At 43.7% G+C, this 19,720-nt stretch overlaps 1 protein-coding gene across 2 annotated transcripts in view; it reads right to left on the bottom strand.

Annotated features, from left to right (window-relative positions):
- ddx10 (DEAD (Asp-Glu-Ala-Asp) box polypeptide 10) overlaps positions 1-18,668 on the bottom strand; it is a 112,889-nt gene extending 94,221 nt beyond the window's left edge. For both annotated transcript variants that reach the window (XM_060936161.1, XM_060936162.1), the window contains exons 1-2: positions 18,406-18,668; positions 3,201-3,261 (exon numbers count right to left, since the gene is read on the bottom strand). In XM_060936161.1, the coding sequence (XP_060792144.1) occupies positions 3,201-3,261; positions 18,406-18,582 (238 nt within the window). In that variant the 5' untranslated portion in view covers positions 18,583-18,668. The remainder of the gene's footprint in view (positions 1-3,200; positions 3,262-18,405) is intronic.
- Between the last annotated feature and the right edge of the window lie 1,052 nt (positions 18,669-19,720).

Below are 19,720 nucleotides of genomic sequence, written 5' to 3'. Positions count from 1 at the left end.
CCAGGCCTTGGTTCGCTGTGGGTGATGCCTGTGCTCCCAGCTATGGACTGCAGTGAGCTCGCTGCTCATTTTAACATCGTGGTTGTCCAGCGCTCGGTGCTTTAATGCTTGGCGTGATGTTCCGAGCGATGTTGCTCGGTGGCGTCGCGGCAGCTGTGCAGGCGGTTTGGGACACACCAGCGCTCTGCATGGCGGTGCTTCTGTGCTCGCTTTGTGGATTCATGGCGTGGTGTTCGAGCGATGTTGCTGGCAGCATCACTGTGGCTGTGCTGGAGATGTGGGATTTGTTTTCGTGTGCCTTTTGGTGGGACTGTGGCCGCTACACCACTGGAATGATATCCTGACCTCTATTTGGTGGACTTTTTTTTTCTTCTGCTTATTACTGTAAAGCGACCTTGGGTTTTGAGAAAGGCGCTATATAAATTCAATATATTATCATCATAATTTACTCTTTGATCTCAAACGCGCCGGCACGGTGGTGTAGTGGTTAGCGCTGTCGCCTCACAGCAAGAAGGTCCGAGTTTGAGCCCCGTGGCCGGCGAGGGCCTTGCTGTGCGGAGTTTGCATGTTCTTCCCGTGTCCGCGTGGGTTTCCTCCGGGTGCTCCGGTTTCCCCCACAGTCCAAAGACATGCAGGTTAGGTTAACTGGTGACTCTAAATTGACCGTAGGTGTGAATGTGAGTGTGAATGGTTGTCTGTGTCTATGTGTCAGCCCTGTGATGACTAGGGATGGCGAAAACTAAAAAAAATCTTGACCGACCACCGAGCCTCATTAGCCGGTTAACCTGTGAGTTTAAACAGGGATGCAAACGGCGCGCCTTTTTCACGGCTCGTGCAGATCCGATTTTTTTTTGGGGGGGGGGGGGGGGGGGGGGGGGGACGTTGGAGTGTCTGAATAATTTCATCAGAGTAAATTCTGTATTAAAATTACTACATAAGCAAATGCCGTTACAGTCCATGAAAAAGCCGTGAAAAAGTCGGCATCTGCGCCTTTAGTTTGTGTGGAGAGATATGATCTGCAATAACATGCATTGTTGGCTACAGACCGAAACATACTTTCAGAATGCACTGGCCAAGGCAGGACTAAACTCCATGTGCCTTCTAATAATAATTAAAAAAAAAAAAAGAATAGTAATTTGTAAGCTAAAAAGCCTGTGTCTACACTTTTCTTTCACTGAGTGGCAGCTGTGTTCAACTGGGGCGGGACGTGACTGAATGGGTGTTTCTGATTTGTCAGCTGTCTTTAACTGGGGTGGGAGGGCGGGACATGACTGAATGGGTGTTTCTGATTTGTCAGCTGTCGTCCTTACACCGCATGGCATGCCCAAGCGTTTACAACACAGAATTCCAAGTCCTCCGCTCCAAAATCGGCAGCTTCAAAACGATTGATTTTTTTTTTTTTTTCACCGACAACCAAAAAATTAACCGGTTGACGTTGATTCGGTCAACCACCGGTCAAACGGTCATCAGTTAGCATCCCTAGTGATGACCTGGCGACTTGTCCAGGGTGTACCCTGCCTTTGGCCCGTAGTCAGCTGGGATAGGCTCCAGCTTGCCTGCGACCCTGTAGAACAGGATAAAGCGGCTACAGATAATGAGATGAGATCTCAAACGCATTAAGGCAGCAAGAAATTGCACTAATTAACTTTTGTTAATTGAGAAGCGTTCCAGGCGACCACCTCATGAAGCTGGTTAAGAGAATGCCAACAGTGTGTAAAGCTTGTGGTTGGCTACTGCATAAACTCCACAGATGGGATGGAACATGCAGGCGCAAGTCTACTGATGGCCCTTTTCCACTACCCTTTTTCAGCTCACTTCAGCTCGCTTCAGCTCACTTCAGCTCACTTCAGCCCGACACGGCTCGCGTTTCGACTACCTCAGAGCGGCGCGACTCAGCTCAGCTCGCTTCAGCCCTGCTTAGCACCCAAAACTCGCACGGTTTTGGAGTGGGGCTGAAGCGAGCCAAACCGAGCCGAGTGGGGCTAGGGGCGTGAGCAGACACTCCCCTGTGCACTGATTGGTGAGGAGGAGTGTCCTCACACGCCCCGCGAGCACGCTGGGATCTGTAAACACTGTAAACCCGGAAGAAGAAGAATTACGAATTACGAGAATTTCTGAAGCCTTATGCGCCTCGTCTCATCTATACGCTCTTGCCAGTATCTGTTGGCGTTGTCGGTGACAACAAGCCACAGCACCAAGACCAGCAACACTAACGACTCCATGTCCTCCATGTTTATTGTTTACTATTCGGGTCGTGAGACTACCGCTTAAAAGCTCACTGATGTCACTGTTTGCGCTGCCTAACGACATCACGTGACGTCCACCCACTTTCGCTAACTCCACCCAATGTGTCCACCCACTTCCAGCCAGCACGGTTCAGCGCGGTTGTAGTCGAAATGCAACTTCAACAGCCTCGCTCAGCTCGACTCAGCACGGCACGGCTCAGCCCAACTCAGCCGCGTTGGTAGTGGAAAAGCGGCATGAGTGGGATATTAATTCCTGAACAGGGATTTTTGGATGATGTTACCCAGATCAACTGTCTGCAGTCTGGATTTAAAGTTGCCTAGGGTGGGGGCATCTCTAACATTTGCTGGGAGACAATTCTGTTGTGCAGATGTCCTTGGGAATCGTGAATATTTGTAACAATCCTTATTAGCTTATATTTTGTCAAATGAGTTGGCTGTATTTTTCCTTGGTAATACTCCTTGTGTATATGGCTTAGTTTGGTACAAGTCTGTGTCCAGGGAAATTAACTTATTCACCGATTTGTAGATGAGTGTCATCTTCTACACCACCCTCTTGTGTCCTAATGGTTTCTATTTAAGCATTTCTGTTACACGAGCCTTTTTCTTATTATTGTTCAAGACGAATCTGGCTGTGCATCATTGAACTCCCTCCAGCTGTGATATGGAGTCCTTTTGATAAGGATCCCATACCAATGCACAATATTCCAAGTGTCATCATGGTAGTGTTTTAGTATCTACTTTGAAGAAACCAAAACAATTTTTTTATTTACCACATAATTCCATATATGGTTCCATGTGTTATTTCATAGCTTTGATGCCTTCAGTATTGTTCTACAATGTAGAAAATACAAAACAACCTCTGAATGAGTTGGGGTGTACAAACTTTTGACTAGTACTGTACATTTTCGTCACAAATTAAAACATAGCATTAGCTTAAATGATAATACCAAGTACCTTGCAAAGTCTTCTTTGAGAGTGGAAAATCAGAGAACTTCACAGCTTCTTTTGGATTTATCTGCAAGGGGGGAAAAAAAAAAACAGTCATCTATATCTCCCGCCCTATATACCAACTATAAACCAAGTTTCAAGATATTATTTGTCACATTTTTCAAGTTCTGCTGCAGGAAACCAACCCTACCTCTTTACGCTGACCTCAGCAGCCCATGGCATAAGCCCATCGGACCTTTGGTCCAGGTAAGCTAAAAATTACAATTTCTCACATTTCTTAGTATCAAACAGCACATATACATTACTTAATCAACACAAATACCAACTTTCAAGACCGTACCACTCACAGTTTTCCAGTTCTGCTCCAGAAACAAAACCTACCCCTAAAGGCCAATTTATGCTGACAACCCAGTCCTCGCAGACGGCGCCGCAGACAGCGTCTGCGTAGCCCCCCCACCTTCGCAGACGCTCTGCGCGCACCTCCCAAAAATTGTGACAACCGCAGAAGCCTCGCAGACAGCGTCGCAGACAAGAGGGCTCTGATTGGTCCACTCTACATCCGCTGTACACGCACTTCCGCTTCCCTACTTTCCCGGTTTGGTTTGTTTTCACGACCGCCATTTTTAAAAACACGAGCGAAGATGGAGTAGCACGAAGAGCGGTTGATCGAGGAAGTGAGGAAGTACGTACATCTATACGACTCCAGTTCTAGTCATTATAAGTAACCGGAGGATAAACACTCCACTAACCACACCCACCAACTACTCCTAGCGATTTCGTGACTTCGCGCCCCCTTGCGTTGTGGCGGTGAATAACATCACGCATGCCTATTACTCCCCGCTCAACGATAAATTACAACTGTCTGCGAAAAGCTATCTGCAAAAGCCTTGTCGCAAGAGCATGCAGAGACCTTAAGACCAACCTGAGAGACTAAGGCCCTGTCCACACAGCAACGGATTCAGGTGAATCCGATAAAATTGTTTATCGTTTCGGCCTGGCGTCCACACGGCACCGGCGTTTTGGGTGCCCCAAAACGATATTTTTTGAGAACAGTTTCCAGAGTGGACAAATCTGGCAACAGCGCTGTTGCGAAGTCGTCTGGATGAGTAGAACGGATTTGTTTACGATGACGTCACAACCACATGACTAGAACAAGCAGCACTCTCGCGCGCATCATTAGTAACAGCAACAATGGCGGACCCCAGAGTAGTAGTAGTTTCAGTGCTGCAGTCGCTGCTAAGTTTATTCGCATTATTGAAGCAAAATGTACAGGTGTTATACCAACTAGGCGAGCGGCAGAGACGCTTGCACGACCACTTGTTGTTGCGTTTTTGTTCCTGTGAGTGCTTCAGGCCGGGTAGAAGAAGGGGTTTATGCGCATGCGTCCTATTTCTTCTATTGTTCTGGTGTCTCCGATGGGACCGTCTTACAGCGCACATAGAGATATGGCATGTGTATTGCATCGTTTTCAGCAAGCGTTGCGTTGCCATATGTACCTGATATTTTACTGATCCGTTGCCCATGTGGACACGATATTTTTTTTTACCCGCTAAAAAAAAAAAAAATCTCGTTGCCGTTGTCGTGTGGATGTAGCCCAAGTCTGAAATTGTTTCCATGGAAACATGAAAAATTTAAATTTCTCAAAATTTCTTAGTATGCAAAGGCACATCTACATCACCTTGTTAAACATGTACACCAAGTTTCAAATCCGTATCATGAATAGTTTTGGATATATGCTCCGGAAACTAACACTGCTCTTAGAAACTAAGTCAAAATCTATTTTTTTCATGTAAAAAATTTGAAAAACACTTTTTTTTCCAAAAATCCAAAATAATAAAAGGCACCAGTTTACAGTTTCATGACTATATCTTCAGTAGTTTTAAAGATATGACCCAGAAATGAAAACGTGACCGGACGGACGGCAGAGGGAAGGAAAAAATCTGCTCAATTTTCTTAAATGGTGACTGAAGAGCTGATGCTTTTTGAAGAGTAATGAAAAAAGTATCCAATATTCCAAATTCCAGCAAAAATAATAAAGCCAAGACAAGACATCTGGCGTCTGAACTACCATCTGTACACTGTGACTGTCCAAATCATGACCACATCACGTTCTTCAGTATCTGATACACTTGCTTATATGGTTTCTAATACTATATGATAAAAACTGATAAAATCAGATGTAGCTCCAGAAGATGGAATCACTTCAACTCAGCACTTAGTTTGGATGATGATGAACCACCACCAGTAACCACTTAGCTTGGTCAGGGTTGTGATGGAACCAAAGCTTAAAGGGCACATCTTGGGTATATTTAGGAGCAAGATCAATGTAATTCTCCTATTTTATATTAAACTTTGGTCAAATATCTGTCACATTTTGCATTTTGTGCAATTTTTTTACCTTGCACAATACCAGAAAAATTCAGTTGAAATCAAGCTATTTGAGGCGAATTGGTCCGCCTCTGAAAAAACTTGGCATTTGGATTTCCCGGCAAACATTGATTTTTGTGACGTCGCGTGCGGGACGCCTCGCTCTGAATCCTACGTCAGCGCTGGTTTGTTTATGAGAAAACGACCTGGTGGTTTTCTCCAAATTTCTTCAACGTTATCACGTAATTATTAAAATGGTTAACAGATGTATCGTAGGAGGGTGTAGCAACACCAATCATGATGGGATTAGTACTCATCGTTTCCCAAAAGACCGGACAATGAGAGAGAAATGGGAGTGCCTCGTACGAGGCACCCAGAAGCCGAGGATCAAAGCAGAGCCGAGAAAAAAAAGACCTAGAAAATTGGCAATTCACAAGTTGACTGAAGCCAGGGTAAGAAATAAGAGAGACTATACTCGAAATTAGGTGTTCCTGTGTTTGTCTCTCAGCCTGCTGGCGGATCGGCACGTGATGTCACGAATCTGGATCAATATGGCTTCAGACTCCCTTGGGATTTTTCCAGACGTGTTTTATTTTATTTTTTTCTGCTGTAGACAGATGGCCTTGTGCAAAATTACCCTTCTGGAGGAGTGTGTAAAGGGACATACTTTCATATAAAAAAAAACAAAAAAAAACACACACACACACACACACACAACCACACACTAAATTGGTCCAGGATATGCCCTTTAACCCAGGGATATTTAGTGAGAGTCATGAATACACCCTTCAATGGGACACACACAATCACACCTCGGCACTATTTCGAGTCATCAATTCACCTATCAGACATGATTTGGGAGGTGGAAGAAAACCAGCAGAGAGAGCGTGTGTGTATGAGAGAGAGAGAGAGAGAGAGAGAGAGAGAGAGAGAGAGAGAGAGAGAGAGAGTGTAACTCGAGCCCAGGATCAACCCAAGCACCCTGGAGCTATGAAACAGCAACATTACCTGCTGCAATACACAACAGTTTCAAACTTGTTCCCAACGAGCTGATCCAAAAGGCTACATCCAAACTGGGTGTGCAGCCAGACTTGCTGGAGCAAGTGTCAGAAACTCCTCACAGCAGAAAATCACTAATGTGGACCAAATGTGTCTCGCTGAGGGCCAAAAATTGACCATGTCCTTTCCAGCAGAAACCTATGGTATATTGCCACAAATTACATTACCGTTCAAAAGTTTGGGGTCACTTTTGCCGCTTTTCCACTACAAACGCGGCTGAGCCGTGCCGTGCTGAGTCGAGCTGAGCGGGGCTGTTGGAGTTGCATTTCGACTACAACCGCGCTGAACCGTGCTGGCTGGAAGTGGGTGGACACATTGGGTGGAGTTAGCGAAAGTGGGTGGACGTCACGTGATGTCATTAAGCAGCGCAAACAGTGACATCAGTGACAGTGGCGGAACAAGTCAGAGCCGGGTCGGGGGCGGGGCAAATGACCGGGCCCTTTATTAAAGCTTATCATAACATCATTTTAGGCTACAAAATGTCCGCAACTGCGGTGTTTACCAATTTCAACACTACCGGGTGCAACTATGTTATTTAGTACATCAAGTCCTTCAAACGAACATGTAACTCAGAAACAAAAAACATTAGGATACTGTACATGGCTCATAATAAAACATCAATAGCCTATACTGCGCACATTATTTGAAGGGCATACGAATGAGCGCTCAGAGGTTGCAACGGTGACAGGAAGAGTCAGAAATAAAAGGAGGGCGGTGCAAACCTCACTGAATGCACTGTGTTTACCAATTTCAACACTACGGGGTGCAACTATGTTATTTTGTACATTAAGTCCTTCAAACGAACATGTAACTCAAACAAAAAAAACATTAGGCGACATACTGTACATGGCTCATAATAAAACATCAATAGCCTACTGTGCGCATTATTTGAAGGGGATACGACGAGCCTTGCGCTCCGCGAACTCGTCCACGATGCTCTGTATGTCACTGATTCAGTGATCTTTTAAGCGGTAGTCTCACGACCCGAATAGTAAGCAATAAACATGGAGGACATGGAGTCGTTAGTGTTGCTGGTCTTGGTGCTGTGGCTTGTTGTCACCGACAACGCCAACAGATACTGGCGAGGCGCATAAGGCTTCAGAAATTCTCGCAATTCGTAATTATTCTTCTTCCGGGTTTGCGGTGTTTACAGATCCCAGCCCGCTCGCGGGGCGTGTGTGGGCATGTGAGGACATGCCTCCTCACCAATCAGTGAACAGGGGAGTGTCTGCTCACGCCCCCAGCCTCACTCGGCACGGCTTGGCTCGCTTCAGCCCCACTCCAAAACCGTGCGGGTTTTAGGGGCTAAGCAGGGCTGAAGCGAGCTGAGTCGTGCTGGTTTTTGGTAGTCGAAACGCGAGCCGTGTCGGGCTGAAGTGAGCTGAAGCGAGCTGAAAAAGGGTAGTGGAAAAGGGCCATTTGAAATGTCCTTATTTTTGAAAGAAAAGCACTGTTCTTTTCAATGAAGATCACTTTAAACTAATCAGAAATCCACTCTATACATTGCTAATGTGGTAAATGACTATTCTAGCTGCAAATGTCTGGTTTTTGGTGCAATATCTCCATAGGTGTATAGAGGCCCATTTCCAGCAACTCTCACTCCAGTGTTCTAATGGTACAATGTGTTTGCTCATTGCCTCAGAAGGCTAATGGATGATTAGAAAACCCTTGTACAATCATGTTAGCACAGCTGAAAACAGTTTAGCTCTTTAGAGAAGCTATAAAACTGACCTTCCTTTGAGCAAATTGAGGCCCTGTCCACATGGCAACGGATTCAGGTGAATCCGATACAATTGTTTATCGTTTCGGCCTGGCATCCACACGGCACCGGCGTTTTGGGTGCCCAAAACGCAATCTTTTGAGAACGGGTTCCAGAGTGGAAAGATCTGGCAACGTTGCCGTTGCGAAGTCGTCTGGATGAGTAGAACGGATTTGTTTACGATGACGTCACAACCACATGACTGTGAGTGCTTCACGCCGGGTAGAAGTGTAACGAACTCGATGCGAGTTGTCAACAAATCCTATAACTTGGTTCATGAAACGTGCTTACAAAATATTTTCACTGTGAATATTTATTGTGTAATGGTGCAAAGTGAGAGAGAGAATAGCCCTTAGGGCAGAGTCAATCCCGTCAGCAAAAATAGGGAAAAAAAGGCACGATCTCACCTCTTCAGATGTTGGTTTAAGTCCTACAATACATTCCTCAAAAAGGGCATAGAAGAGCAAATTAATCCATCAACGCGTAGCATTCAATTTATTCCGGACCATTAAAGACGCCGCCTTCCGCGTAGAATCATACGTCATCCTCGCCGCCATATTGGATGGGTCAAAGCGGAGAATAAAGATGCCTCATTTATGTGCTGCGTTTAACTGTACCAACAGGTTTCCCGTCCAAACGAGATCACATGGGATTACCTTTCACAGGTGAGACTGGAAAAATACTTTTCATTGTATTTGGGCATGATAATGTAATTTTACGAACAGATTTTTCTGACTTTGTGGCTAATATGAAGTCTTGCGCATAATAGTTTATGCGCATGCGTCCTTACTTCTATTGTTCTGGTGTCTCCGAAGGGACCGTCTTACAGCGCCCCTAGAGGTGTGGCATGTGTATTGCATCGTTTTCAGCAAGCGTTGCCATATGTACCTGATATTTTACTGACCGTTGCCCATTTGGACGCGATATATTTTTAAATAACATCTCATTGCCGTTGTCGTGTGGATGTAGCCTGAGTTTCTGGAGCATCACATTTGTGGGGTCGATTAAATGCTCAAAATGGCCAGAAAAATGTCTTGACTATATTTTCTATTCATTTTACAACTTATGGTGGGAAATAAAAGTGTGACTTTTCATGGAAAAAACAAAATTGTCTGGGTGACCCCAAACTTTTGAACGGTAGTGTATATCTAATTTATACCTGTAAAATTTCTCTCACTCACCTTCAACAGCAAAAAAGTTACATACATTCAAGTTACAGCACTATCGGGGCCTACGGACACTACATTTTGCCATATTACTTTGCATTTGTGATAAAGAAATGAGAAATGCTATAAATATACTTGTAAGGCCAAAATTATTGACAAATTGATTTGGTATGTAAAATCAGTCATTAAGAGCAGAGAACAACAATATCTTCCCCATTACTGAAAAGACTGCTCTCTGCTAATATATGTACTGAAAAAAAAAGAGTCATATAAACACTTCCTTGTAAAAAGAAACGTCTGAAATTTGAGTTATAGCATCAACGAAACTGACTTCATGTTAAAACTGTTAATATTATAGTCAGGCTGTCTGTTGTTGCCCAAATGAGGATGGGTTCCCTTTTGAGTCTGGTTCCTCTCGAGGTTTCTTCCTCATGTCGTCTGAGGGAGTTTTTCCTTGCCACCATCGCCACAGGCGTGCTCATCGGGGATCGATTAGGGATAAAACTAGCTCATGTTTAAAGTCATTCAAATTCTATAAAGCTGCTTTGCGACAATGTTTATTGTTAAAAGCGCTAGAAAAATAAACTTGACTTGAAATTTGTCATTAATGTACATTTGTCTTATCATTTACATCTCTACAATGATGTGTAAATTTATATTCCAATCTAGCTGAATTCAAAAAAAATTATGATTTTTATGGTTTGAAGATTATTACTGTGAAGGGGCTACGGACATTACAAGGTCGTCAGTTACAACTCCCAACTATTTTGAATTGTTTTCAAAGCATTTATTAGCTTATAAAGGATGCTTTTCATGTTCTGATTAACAATATTCAGGTCTACAATTTTTAAAAGCAATATTATCCCAATACTTGGTTTTAACTTTAGCAAGATCAGAATTCGCAGCATGTGGTGTTTTGAACTGTAATTAAATCTTCCAAATATCGTGAAAAAAAAGTTCCTTGTGTATTTGTTTGTCACATACAGAGAAAATGATTTATTTTTCCTGATTACTTCAATAAGTAGCCTATAGCCAGGCCTTTCAATTACATGAAACCTGTGACGGATAACGTCGTCGGTGCCCAAATTATAAAGGCGCCCAAAATATGCTACCAAAAGTTAAAAAAAAAAATAAAAAAAAAACTGAAGTGTCGATTAAATACGCTTGGCTGCATCAAACCTTGACTTTCTTCTTTGAAAACACCAAAATTAGCGAGAATTAGCATGCATTTCTTGTAATTGACGCGAAATCCGCACCATTCCCATGTTGTTCTGGGTTCGTCGAACTAGCTGTAAGCCTTGCGCAGAGCACGAATTCTCCATCAACGGTGATCGGCACGCCATGATTTCATGGAGGCGCGAGACTCGCGTACCAATAACCAGAGTGGGATTTCCACATTAGGTAAACCTTCTTTCATATTGTTTTATGGCGGTTGGCAAACAGCTTTTAGGTGCATTACCGCCACCTTCTGGACTGGAGCATGAATTGTCCTAACAATTCCTATATTATTTAAAAACCTAAAAATAGCCTGATATCCCACATTATCTGACCTCAACTGCAATATCTCTCTGATACCTAGTGTCATATGATTTAAATCAGGTAAAAGACTGAATAAAAGAGAGCTGTTCAGGACACAGCTGTGGGTATTTAAGATCCAGCTTGCATCTTAAATACACACAGTTGTGTAAGTGTGGGTGGAATCAGCTTGCTTTTCCATCGCTCGCGGTGCTAAGAGAAGACGTCATTACGTCACTGTATACGTCAGTTACGTCGCTGTATACGTCAGTTACGTCGCTACGTTTGCATAAACCTTGGCGCGAATATCGAAGCAAAAACAACAACAATAATAAATGACTTCGCGTTTGTACAGCTGCTGCTTCTCATCGCTTAAAAATGGCGATCTTTCGTGGTCTTGTTATTGTTGTTGGTCTTAACAACTCCGCCCCCCCGCTGACGTAAGTGGTTCTTTCCTCTGGCCCAGTTGGTGCTAGCCTGGAACCAGTTTTTCTGGCCCCAGAGCCAGTTCTTTGTCAGTGGAAACAGAAAACCCGGTTCCAAACTAAGCACTGGCCCCGAACCAGCCCTGGAACTGCTTTGGTGGAAAAGGGGAATCAGTGACTTGGCGCTTGGTCCTCTTGTTGTTGATAGTCTTGGACACTGGCCTTTCATTTAAATGAAGATCTTTTACCCGACTACATGCTGTGAATTGCGCTGCCGATTCTTGTGATGGGACTGAAAAACCTTTTGTGTCGCAGGCAGTGGTTGCGTTAGACTTTTTCATTGTCCGTCATTTTGACGGACAGGGTCGTAAAAATTCTGTCATTGTCCATTATTATCTGTCATTTTATTTTAACTTTTAAATGACAATGTATATAGGCTATAAATGCTATATATTTAATAACTTGTGTTTTCATGGACTCATTTTCATTTAAAAATTAATTCACAGAACAAGCTTGTATTATTTAATCATTTATTTATGTATTTATGATGCAAAAAGATGAACAGAGATTCTGACGTTCGGTCACTTGTGAACCCATTTTCCCTCCGCTAAAAACACTGCGGCTGTTGTGCCTTAACGGGCATATGAACAATGTTATTTTACAACGTAGCAAGACAATTGCAGTTAAAATATGAACAGTCCACTACAATGATTTAAGTGACAATCTAATTTGACCTGTTTGCGTGAGCTCAAACCTTCCTTCTGGCCCGCATGGATTTAAATTGGGAGCTCGCTTGTGCATAATCAAAGTTGTCAATGGAGACTGCTGCCGAGGCAATTGTCATTAAATTTTGCGTCTTTGCCTCGGACAGACGACTTCTCATTGACGTTTTAATTTTATTCTGAAGGCTGAACCCGCGCTCTGCTGCGACACTGGAGACTGGAATAGCCAGCGCCACTTCAGCCAAAGTTCTGAAGTCGGGAAACATTTCTCCCAGGGAAGTGATCAGAAGCCGGCAAGAGCCTCTGAAAGTTGGATTTCCCGACCCTGCTAGTACTCTCTTCATAGGGAGGAAATCCTGCAGCATGCGGTCTTTCTGCACCAGTGGTGCAGCTGCACCCCGCGGTGACCCGTAGTGGGCCGACACGGAAGGTCTTAAATAAAACAAAGTTATGTTTAAATGTTAGTTTGTCTACCCGTGCTCTCATTAAAATGATAGTTTAGCAGATATTCGAGCAGTGATGTTCCTAAGCTTCCTAAGCTTGCTGGGGAAGAATACAATAAATCGACATTTGTTTCATTTTAAAAACAAGAAAACAACTAGCCTAAATGAGCGCTATTGCATTAAGACGTGCAGGCAGGGAAACGACACAAACAACCCAATGCATCTCTTTTTTTTTAATAGCAAAAATGACGTGTCTTCTGCAGAGAAGGGAAACATTAATCCATCTCACTGTGCTAGTGGTTAGAAAAGTCAGAGCGCGGTCAGGAGCGCGATGGGGGGAACAGCCTTGCGCAGTGCCTACAGTGTATACATGAGTAGCCTATGCACTGAACATCAAGACTGCCGCAACGTCGGCTCAGATTGAAAGTGATGGCAGTGAAGACTATGTATACTGTATGTAAGAAAACTCTGCCACAACTTGCCAATCATTTCAATTGTGTGTTTCATTATGTTTTATTATTGTTATTATTAGGCGATTATTGTTATTGGTAATGGTAACGGTAAACATCCGTCAAAATGACCGACGGCCTTCAGATTTTTCCGTCATAGCTAAAAAAAAATCCGTCAATGACGGACAATTGTCGGTTAACGCGACCTATTGTCGCAGGTCTGCTACAGGTTTGTCTCTCTGACGGAAACAGTGCAGAACTTGCGTTTTCATTCCCAGGCTCCTTTCCTCCAGGCTCTCCTCAGGCCCAAACACAGCTTTTAAATACTAACAAACTGTATTCTAATTATTTTTGTCATGTACACGTACATCGAGAGGGATTAATGCTATAGACCAGGGTTTTTTCTAGAAAAATTTAGTATGAGGGCACTCACCATGGCAAGGGGGCGGCGGGGGGTGCCGGTTGTCACCCCCCGCCGTGCGAAGCCTTTGAAAAATTGAGGCTCCAATGGGACATTCTGAGGCTATCTGAGAGGGAAATTGTAACAAATTGTCTGTCAACATGGAAAAAGAAAGAAGTAATCATCTTCTGCCCCGGACAGTCTTCGGCTTTCTTCCGTTTCGTGCCGCGGGATGACATCTTTAAATGCCCAAGTGTCAACAAAACCAACTCGCGAACTACTTCTGTCAAAAGCTCCCGCGCCGGTGGGTGAAAGGTCATTCAGTCTCGAGAAATCTCGCTCTACAAGTCAGCTGACCTTGTATGTAACCCATGTCAAATCTCGCGAAAGCAGCCGCGACAAGTAAACAACATGGCGCCTCAGTCTGGAAAACGCCAATTCGGATTGTTTTTGCACCGTCTGGCGGTGTATCTACTATGATTGGAAGATTTTTGGAGCAATTATAACGTATTTGATGATCAGACACATTGTCACGTAGTGTTGCTGGGATGTTTTCACGGAGTCGGTAAGGGGGCGCACGCCGAGAGTAAGAGGGCGCAGCGCCCCTGTTCCCCCGTTTAGACGAAAGCCTGCTATAGACATTTTGCAATAAAGGTAAAAATAACATTCATACATCTCTTTATTCATAACTTTGTAGCTAAAAAAGCAGCAGCAGGTTTAAACACAGAGCGCTCGGAAAACAGCACTTTGCGCATGCAGAAAAGCCCAAATTACCCTGTCTTACGACGGAAAACGCCCAATTTAGAAATACAGGGTGTAGCCCGAATTATATAATTGAAAGGCCTGGTTTCTGTCACATACAGAAAAAAATGAATGATTTTCCCTGATTACTTCAATAAGTTGCCTATAGCTTTTTATGTAATTGACTCTTTGTATGAGATAACACGGGGGCCGCAGACACTACACGTGAGTTAATTGTCCTGCATTTTGTAATTCAGCAAGACATTCCAAGTACCATATAGACATATTGTGTTGTTACTAAAGACACTTCATAGTTATTGTACGTCTCTCAGCATTGTGTACATGGTGGGGCCTATGGACACTACGGAGACTGTCATTTTGATACCATTTTGAATCATACCTCAGTAGTATTAGGAAGTTATATTGTGAACATGTTCGGGGGTTTTTTTCCCCATCTGGATACTTTGTAGATGAGAAATTCATTATAAACTAGATATTAAATGCAAATCTGCATCATGAGCTTGATAAATTTGTGAATGACCTTGACGTCCTTAAGCAGGAATTATATCGGTCTCATCGCCATTTCCGCTATACTAAAACACAGAGCTGACTGCAACTCCGATCCTCCATTTTGAGCTAATTTATCGCCAATGCCACGTAGATGTGTTGCTGGCCGGTGCAGCAACACGACAGAAGGTGGATTTACGTTGCATTCATGGCCCAAGAATGTTCAAACTGCAAAGATTTGGACGCGTTTTACGAGAAGTTCACGGGCACATTGGGCACCAACGAAGTGGTCTCTCCTCTGCTCTGCACATTTTACTGAAGACTCGTACGAGACCTCTGATCTGTTGAAGAGCGTTGGCTATAAGCCCGTATTGAAAGAGGGTGCAGTATCAACAATTAAAGAAAAAGAAAACTACAAGTATTTTATTTATTTTTAAAAAGCAAATTCAGACTGGTGCAAACCAGTCCTCCCGGAGTGAGCCGAGGGTTGTTGCTAAAACCTGGGATGGAACGGGACGTGACATATCGCTCGGGCAGTGACCTTCCTGCGGTTGTTGCTAAAACCGGTGATGTCCCGTCGTGTCCAGGGTTTTAGTAACTGCCTGAGCCGAGCAGTAATGGCGGAGTACTCCGTATGGACAAAACAGAGAATGAGTGGAGCAGCCATCTGATTTCTAAACTGGATATTGCTGCCATCTCGCCCTTACGTGGAAGAAGCGAATGAACAGAGAACTGAACAAACAACTGAAAGTCAGATTGTTTCAAAACAATCAGCCACAAGATCGGCCTTCAAGAAGCGAGAACACAGACGGGTAAGCTCCGACTCTCATTTGGATACAAAACAACAAAAATGACAACACTTGTTTAACTGCATTTAGATTAATCCATGTTGTATTGTGTGTTTAAGTTAGCGGTATGAGATTATTTAATTTGCTTCAGAATGTGATTGTCTCAGTTCATCTGATTATTTAATGAGCCTTTTACGTTTTATCAGTGAAAATGCATGCATGTACATGTATGTTGCATAAGTTATAACACCCATCCTGTTTTAATGAGAGTCAACCCACAATCAATGAAGTCAAATCAGTCTTAGTTGAGCAAGTCCGTGACGGTATTTCTTACTTTCACCATAAATTTTTATTTATATGACTTTGGTCTATAGCTGTCAAAGGCGTCAGCCTTAAAACCAGTTACCGCTGTGACGTCACGCACTCAGGGCTGGCTGGCTCAGTGGGGCAACTCGAATGCCAACTTTGCGGTCAAGTTTAACTCTCAAAAATATATATTTTTAATTCCCATTTATGTAGCGTACAAGAGTCAAGGATGGACATACTATCCACTCAGGCACGGTGGTGTAGTGGTTAGCGCTGTTGCCTCACAGCAAGAAGGTCCGGGTTCGAGCCCCGTGGCCGGCGAGGGCCTTTCTGTGCGGAGTTTGCATGTTCTCCCCGTGTCGGTTTCCTCTGGGTGCTCCGGTTTCCCCCACAGTCCAAAGACATGCAGGTTAGGTTAACCGGTGACTCTAAATTGAGCGTAGGTGTGAATGTGAGTGTGAATGGTTGTCTGTGTCTATGTGTCAGCCCTGTGATGACCTGGCGACTTGTCCAGGGTGTACCCCGCCTTTCGCCCGTAGTCAGCTGGGATAGGCTCCAGCTTGCCTGCGACCCTGTAGAACAGGATAAAGCGGCTACAGATAATGGATGGATGGAAAGACTTCAGTTCCCCTAAGGTACTATGTATGCCTTTTTAAGACCATACATGTTCCCAGGCAATATATAAAGAGTACAAATAAGTCCCTTCGAGGGTCCTGCATCAGTGACGAGCCACTGTAGCCCTAAACGAACAATAATGCACTTTATTTTCTGATTGTGTAGTTCATGAAACTCAGCCAAATGATGCGAACTGAAAAATGATTTGAAACAAGTGTGTGATTTAGAGACGCAGATTCGTTGAAGCCACCTTACTTTATTAAAATAAATAAATAAAACAAACTTCTACTGAAAGCATGTGGAAAAGGAAAATAACTAAACAGTTGTGTATAGAATTTATATTTAAAGGAACAGTCCACCGTACTTCCATAATGAAATATGCTCTTATCTGAATTGAGACGAGCTGCTCCGTACCTCTCCGAGCTTTGCGTGACCTCCCAGTCAGTCAGACGCAGTCAGACGCGCTGTCACTCCTGTTAGCAATGTAGCTAGGCTCAGCATGGCCAATGGTATTTTTTGGGGCTGTAGTTAGATGCGACCAAACTCTTCCGCGTTTTTCCTGTTTACATAGGTTTATATGACCAGTGATATAAAACAAGTTCAGTTACGCAAATTGAAACGTAGCGATTTTCTATGCTATGGAAAGTCCGCACTATAATGACAGGCGTACTAACACCTTCTGCGCGCTTCGGCAGCGCATTGATATCTGAGCTCCGTATCAATGCGCTGCCGAAGCGCGCAGAAGGTGTTAGTACGCCTGTCATTAATTATAGTGCGGACTTTCCATAGCATAGAAAATCGCTACGTTTCAATTTGTGTAACTGAACTTGTTTCATATCACTGGTCATATAAACCTATGTAAACAGGAAAAACGCGGAAGAGTTTGGTCGCATCTAACTACAGCCCCAAAAAATACCGTTGGCCATACTGAGCCTAGCTACATTGCTAACAGGAGTGACAGCGCGTCTGACTGACTGGGAGGTCGCGCAAAGCTCGGATAGGTACGGAGCAGCTCGTCTCAATTCAGATAAGAGCATATTTCATGATGGAAGTACGGTGGACTGTTCCTTTAAGGGAAACGGTTTTAGAAATTAAAACATTGCACCTTTAAGTCACTGTGATGAGCAATGACGTCATGCACTCAGACAACACATGAAGCCCCAGTTCAAAAAGCTAGTTTTTAGCATTCGCCTTTAAAACACTGATTTAATTATAATTATGTTATTAAATAGGCAATATTCACTAAATATTAACACTACTAATACACACCTGTACAACCAACCACAAAAGAATTAAGGTGGAATAACATGGAAGCAGAAAAGCCCCTTTTCTCTGCACACTAGTCTGTTGAATGTTAAACCCCTGGCTGTGTGTGTTTACTATCCAGTACAGTAGGATGTACACTACCGTTCAAAAGTTTGGGGTCACCCAGACAATTTTGTGTTTTCCATGAAAAGTCACACTTTTATTTCCCACCATAAGTTGTAAAATGAACAGAAAATATAGTCAAGACATTTTTCTGGCCATTTTGAGCATTTAATCGACCCCACAAATGTGATGCTCCAGAAACTCAATCTGCTCAAAGGAAGGTCAGTTTTATAGCTTCTCTAAAGAGCTCAACTGTTTTCAGCTGTGCTAACATGATTGTACAAGGGTTTTCTAATCATCCATTAGCCTTCTGAGGCAATGAGCAAACACATTGTACCATTAGAACACTGGAGTGAGAGTTGCTGGAAATGGGCCTCTATACACCTATGGAGATATTGCACCAAAAACCACACATTTGCAGCTAGAATAGTCATTTAGCACATTAGCAATGTATAGAGTGGATTTCTGATTAGTTTAAAGTGATCTTCATTGAAAAGAACAGTGCTTTTCTTTCAAAAATAAGGACATTTCAAAGTGACCCCAAACTTTTGAACGGTAGTGTATAATACGGATGAACTTGCCTGTGTGTATTTAGCGACCAGCTTCTGGATGTTTTCTCTTTCTGTCTCCCACTCGCGTTTCTTCTTCGGCTGTTTTGTTTTTTTCTTGCTTTTGTCATGCCTCTTTTTCCATTTCTCAAAATCCTTAACTGGGTCTTGAGGAAGCTTTTTCTTCTCTTTCCCTTTTTTTATTCGCATTTTCTTCGCAGTGTAAATACTCAAGAGTTAGACACACTCCAGCAGATACGACATGTGGAGGAAACGTTCTCCTGTTCTTCGTGAACTCTGCTCGCTACAGAGAGGAATAAGAGCTCATCAGCGCCACCTGTCGGAATGGAGTAAAGTGAAACATACTAAACATGCCACTAGGGGCGTCCAAGATATCTCATCTCATCTCATTATCTGTAGCCGCTTTATCCTGTTCTACAGGGTCGCAGGCAAGCTGGAGCCTATCCCAGCTGACTACGGGCGAAAGGCGGGGTACACCCTGGACAAGTCGCCAGGTCATCACAGGGCTGACACATAGACACAGACAACCATTCACACTCACATTCACACCTACGCTCAATTTAGAGTCACCAGTTAACCTAACCTGCATGTCTTTGGACTGTGGGGGAAACCGGAGCACCCGGAGGAAACCCACGCGGACACGGGGAGAACATGCAAACTCTGCACAGAAAGGCCCTCGCCGGCCACGGGGCTCGAACCCGGACCTTCTTGCTGTGAGGCGACAGCGCTAACCACTACACCACTGTGCCACTGTCCAAGATATTATTATTATACATTCAGTGCTGAGCGTAAATGAGTCCACCCCCTTTGAAAAGTAACATTTTAAACAATATCTCAATGAACCAGGGGCGTGTTTAGCCTAGTTTTGGGGGTGCTCAAGCACCCCCAAAAACGAGCTCAGCACCCCCTAGCTCAGCACCCTCAAAAACACTGCTTTTGGACGTAATTTTCAGAAATAAGTGCCCTTGCGCACTGCGCAATGAATGTGTGCGCGGGCGTGTGTGTGTTCTTGAATTCACCTGTTACGTGATAGTTCTATGAGCAGTAAAATCCCTCTCCTCCTTGCGTCCCCTCTGATTGGGTTGCCTGTCCGCGCGAGTGCTTGCTACGACATGGTGTTTTTTTTAACTGGATTCCACGCCGACGAGGAACTCGAATAGCACCTGAGTATTACTGGCAAAGCGAGATGTGAAGCTACGGACTGGAGTTACAGTTGTTAAACACAACACAATAATATGCATAATGCAATATTGATGTTCCCTGGTCTATGAACAGAATGATAAAAACGACATTTATCATCCATATCGAGATACTTTTGTGCAGAGCT

This window comes from Neoarius graeffei, chromosome 12 (assembly GCF_027579695.1).
Source record: "Neoarius graeffei isolate fNeoGra1 chromosome 12, fNeoGra1.pri, whole genome shotgun sequence".
NCBI classification, from domain to species: Eukaryota; Metazoa; Chordata; class Actinopteri; order Siluriformes; family Ariidae; genus Neoarius; species Neoarius graeffei.
The sequence above is the reverse complement of the archived record's forward strand: the minus strand, read 5'-3'. Positions and strand labels throughout refer to the sequence as shown.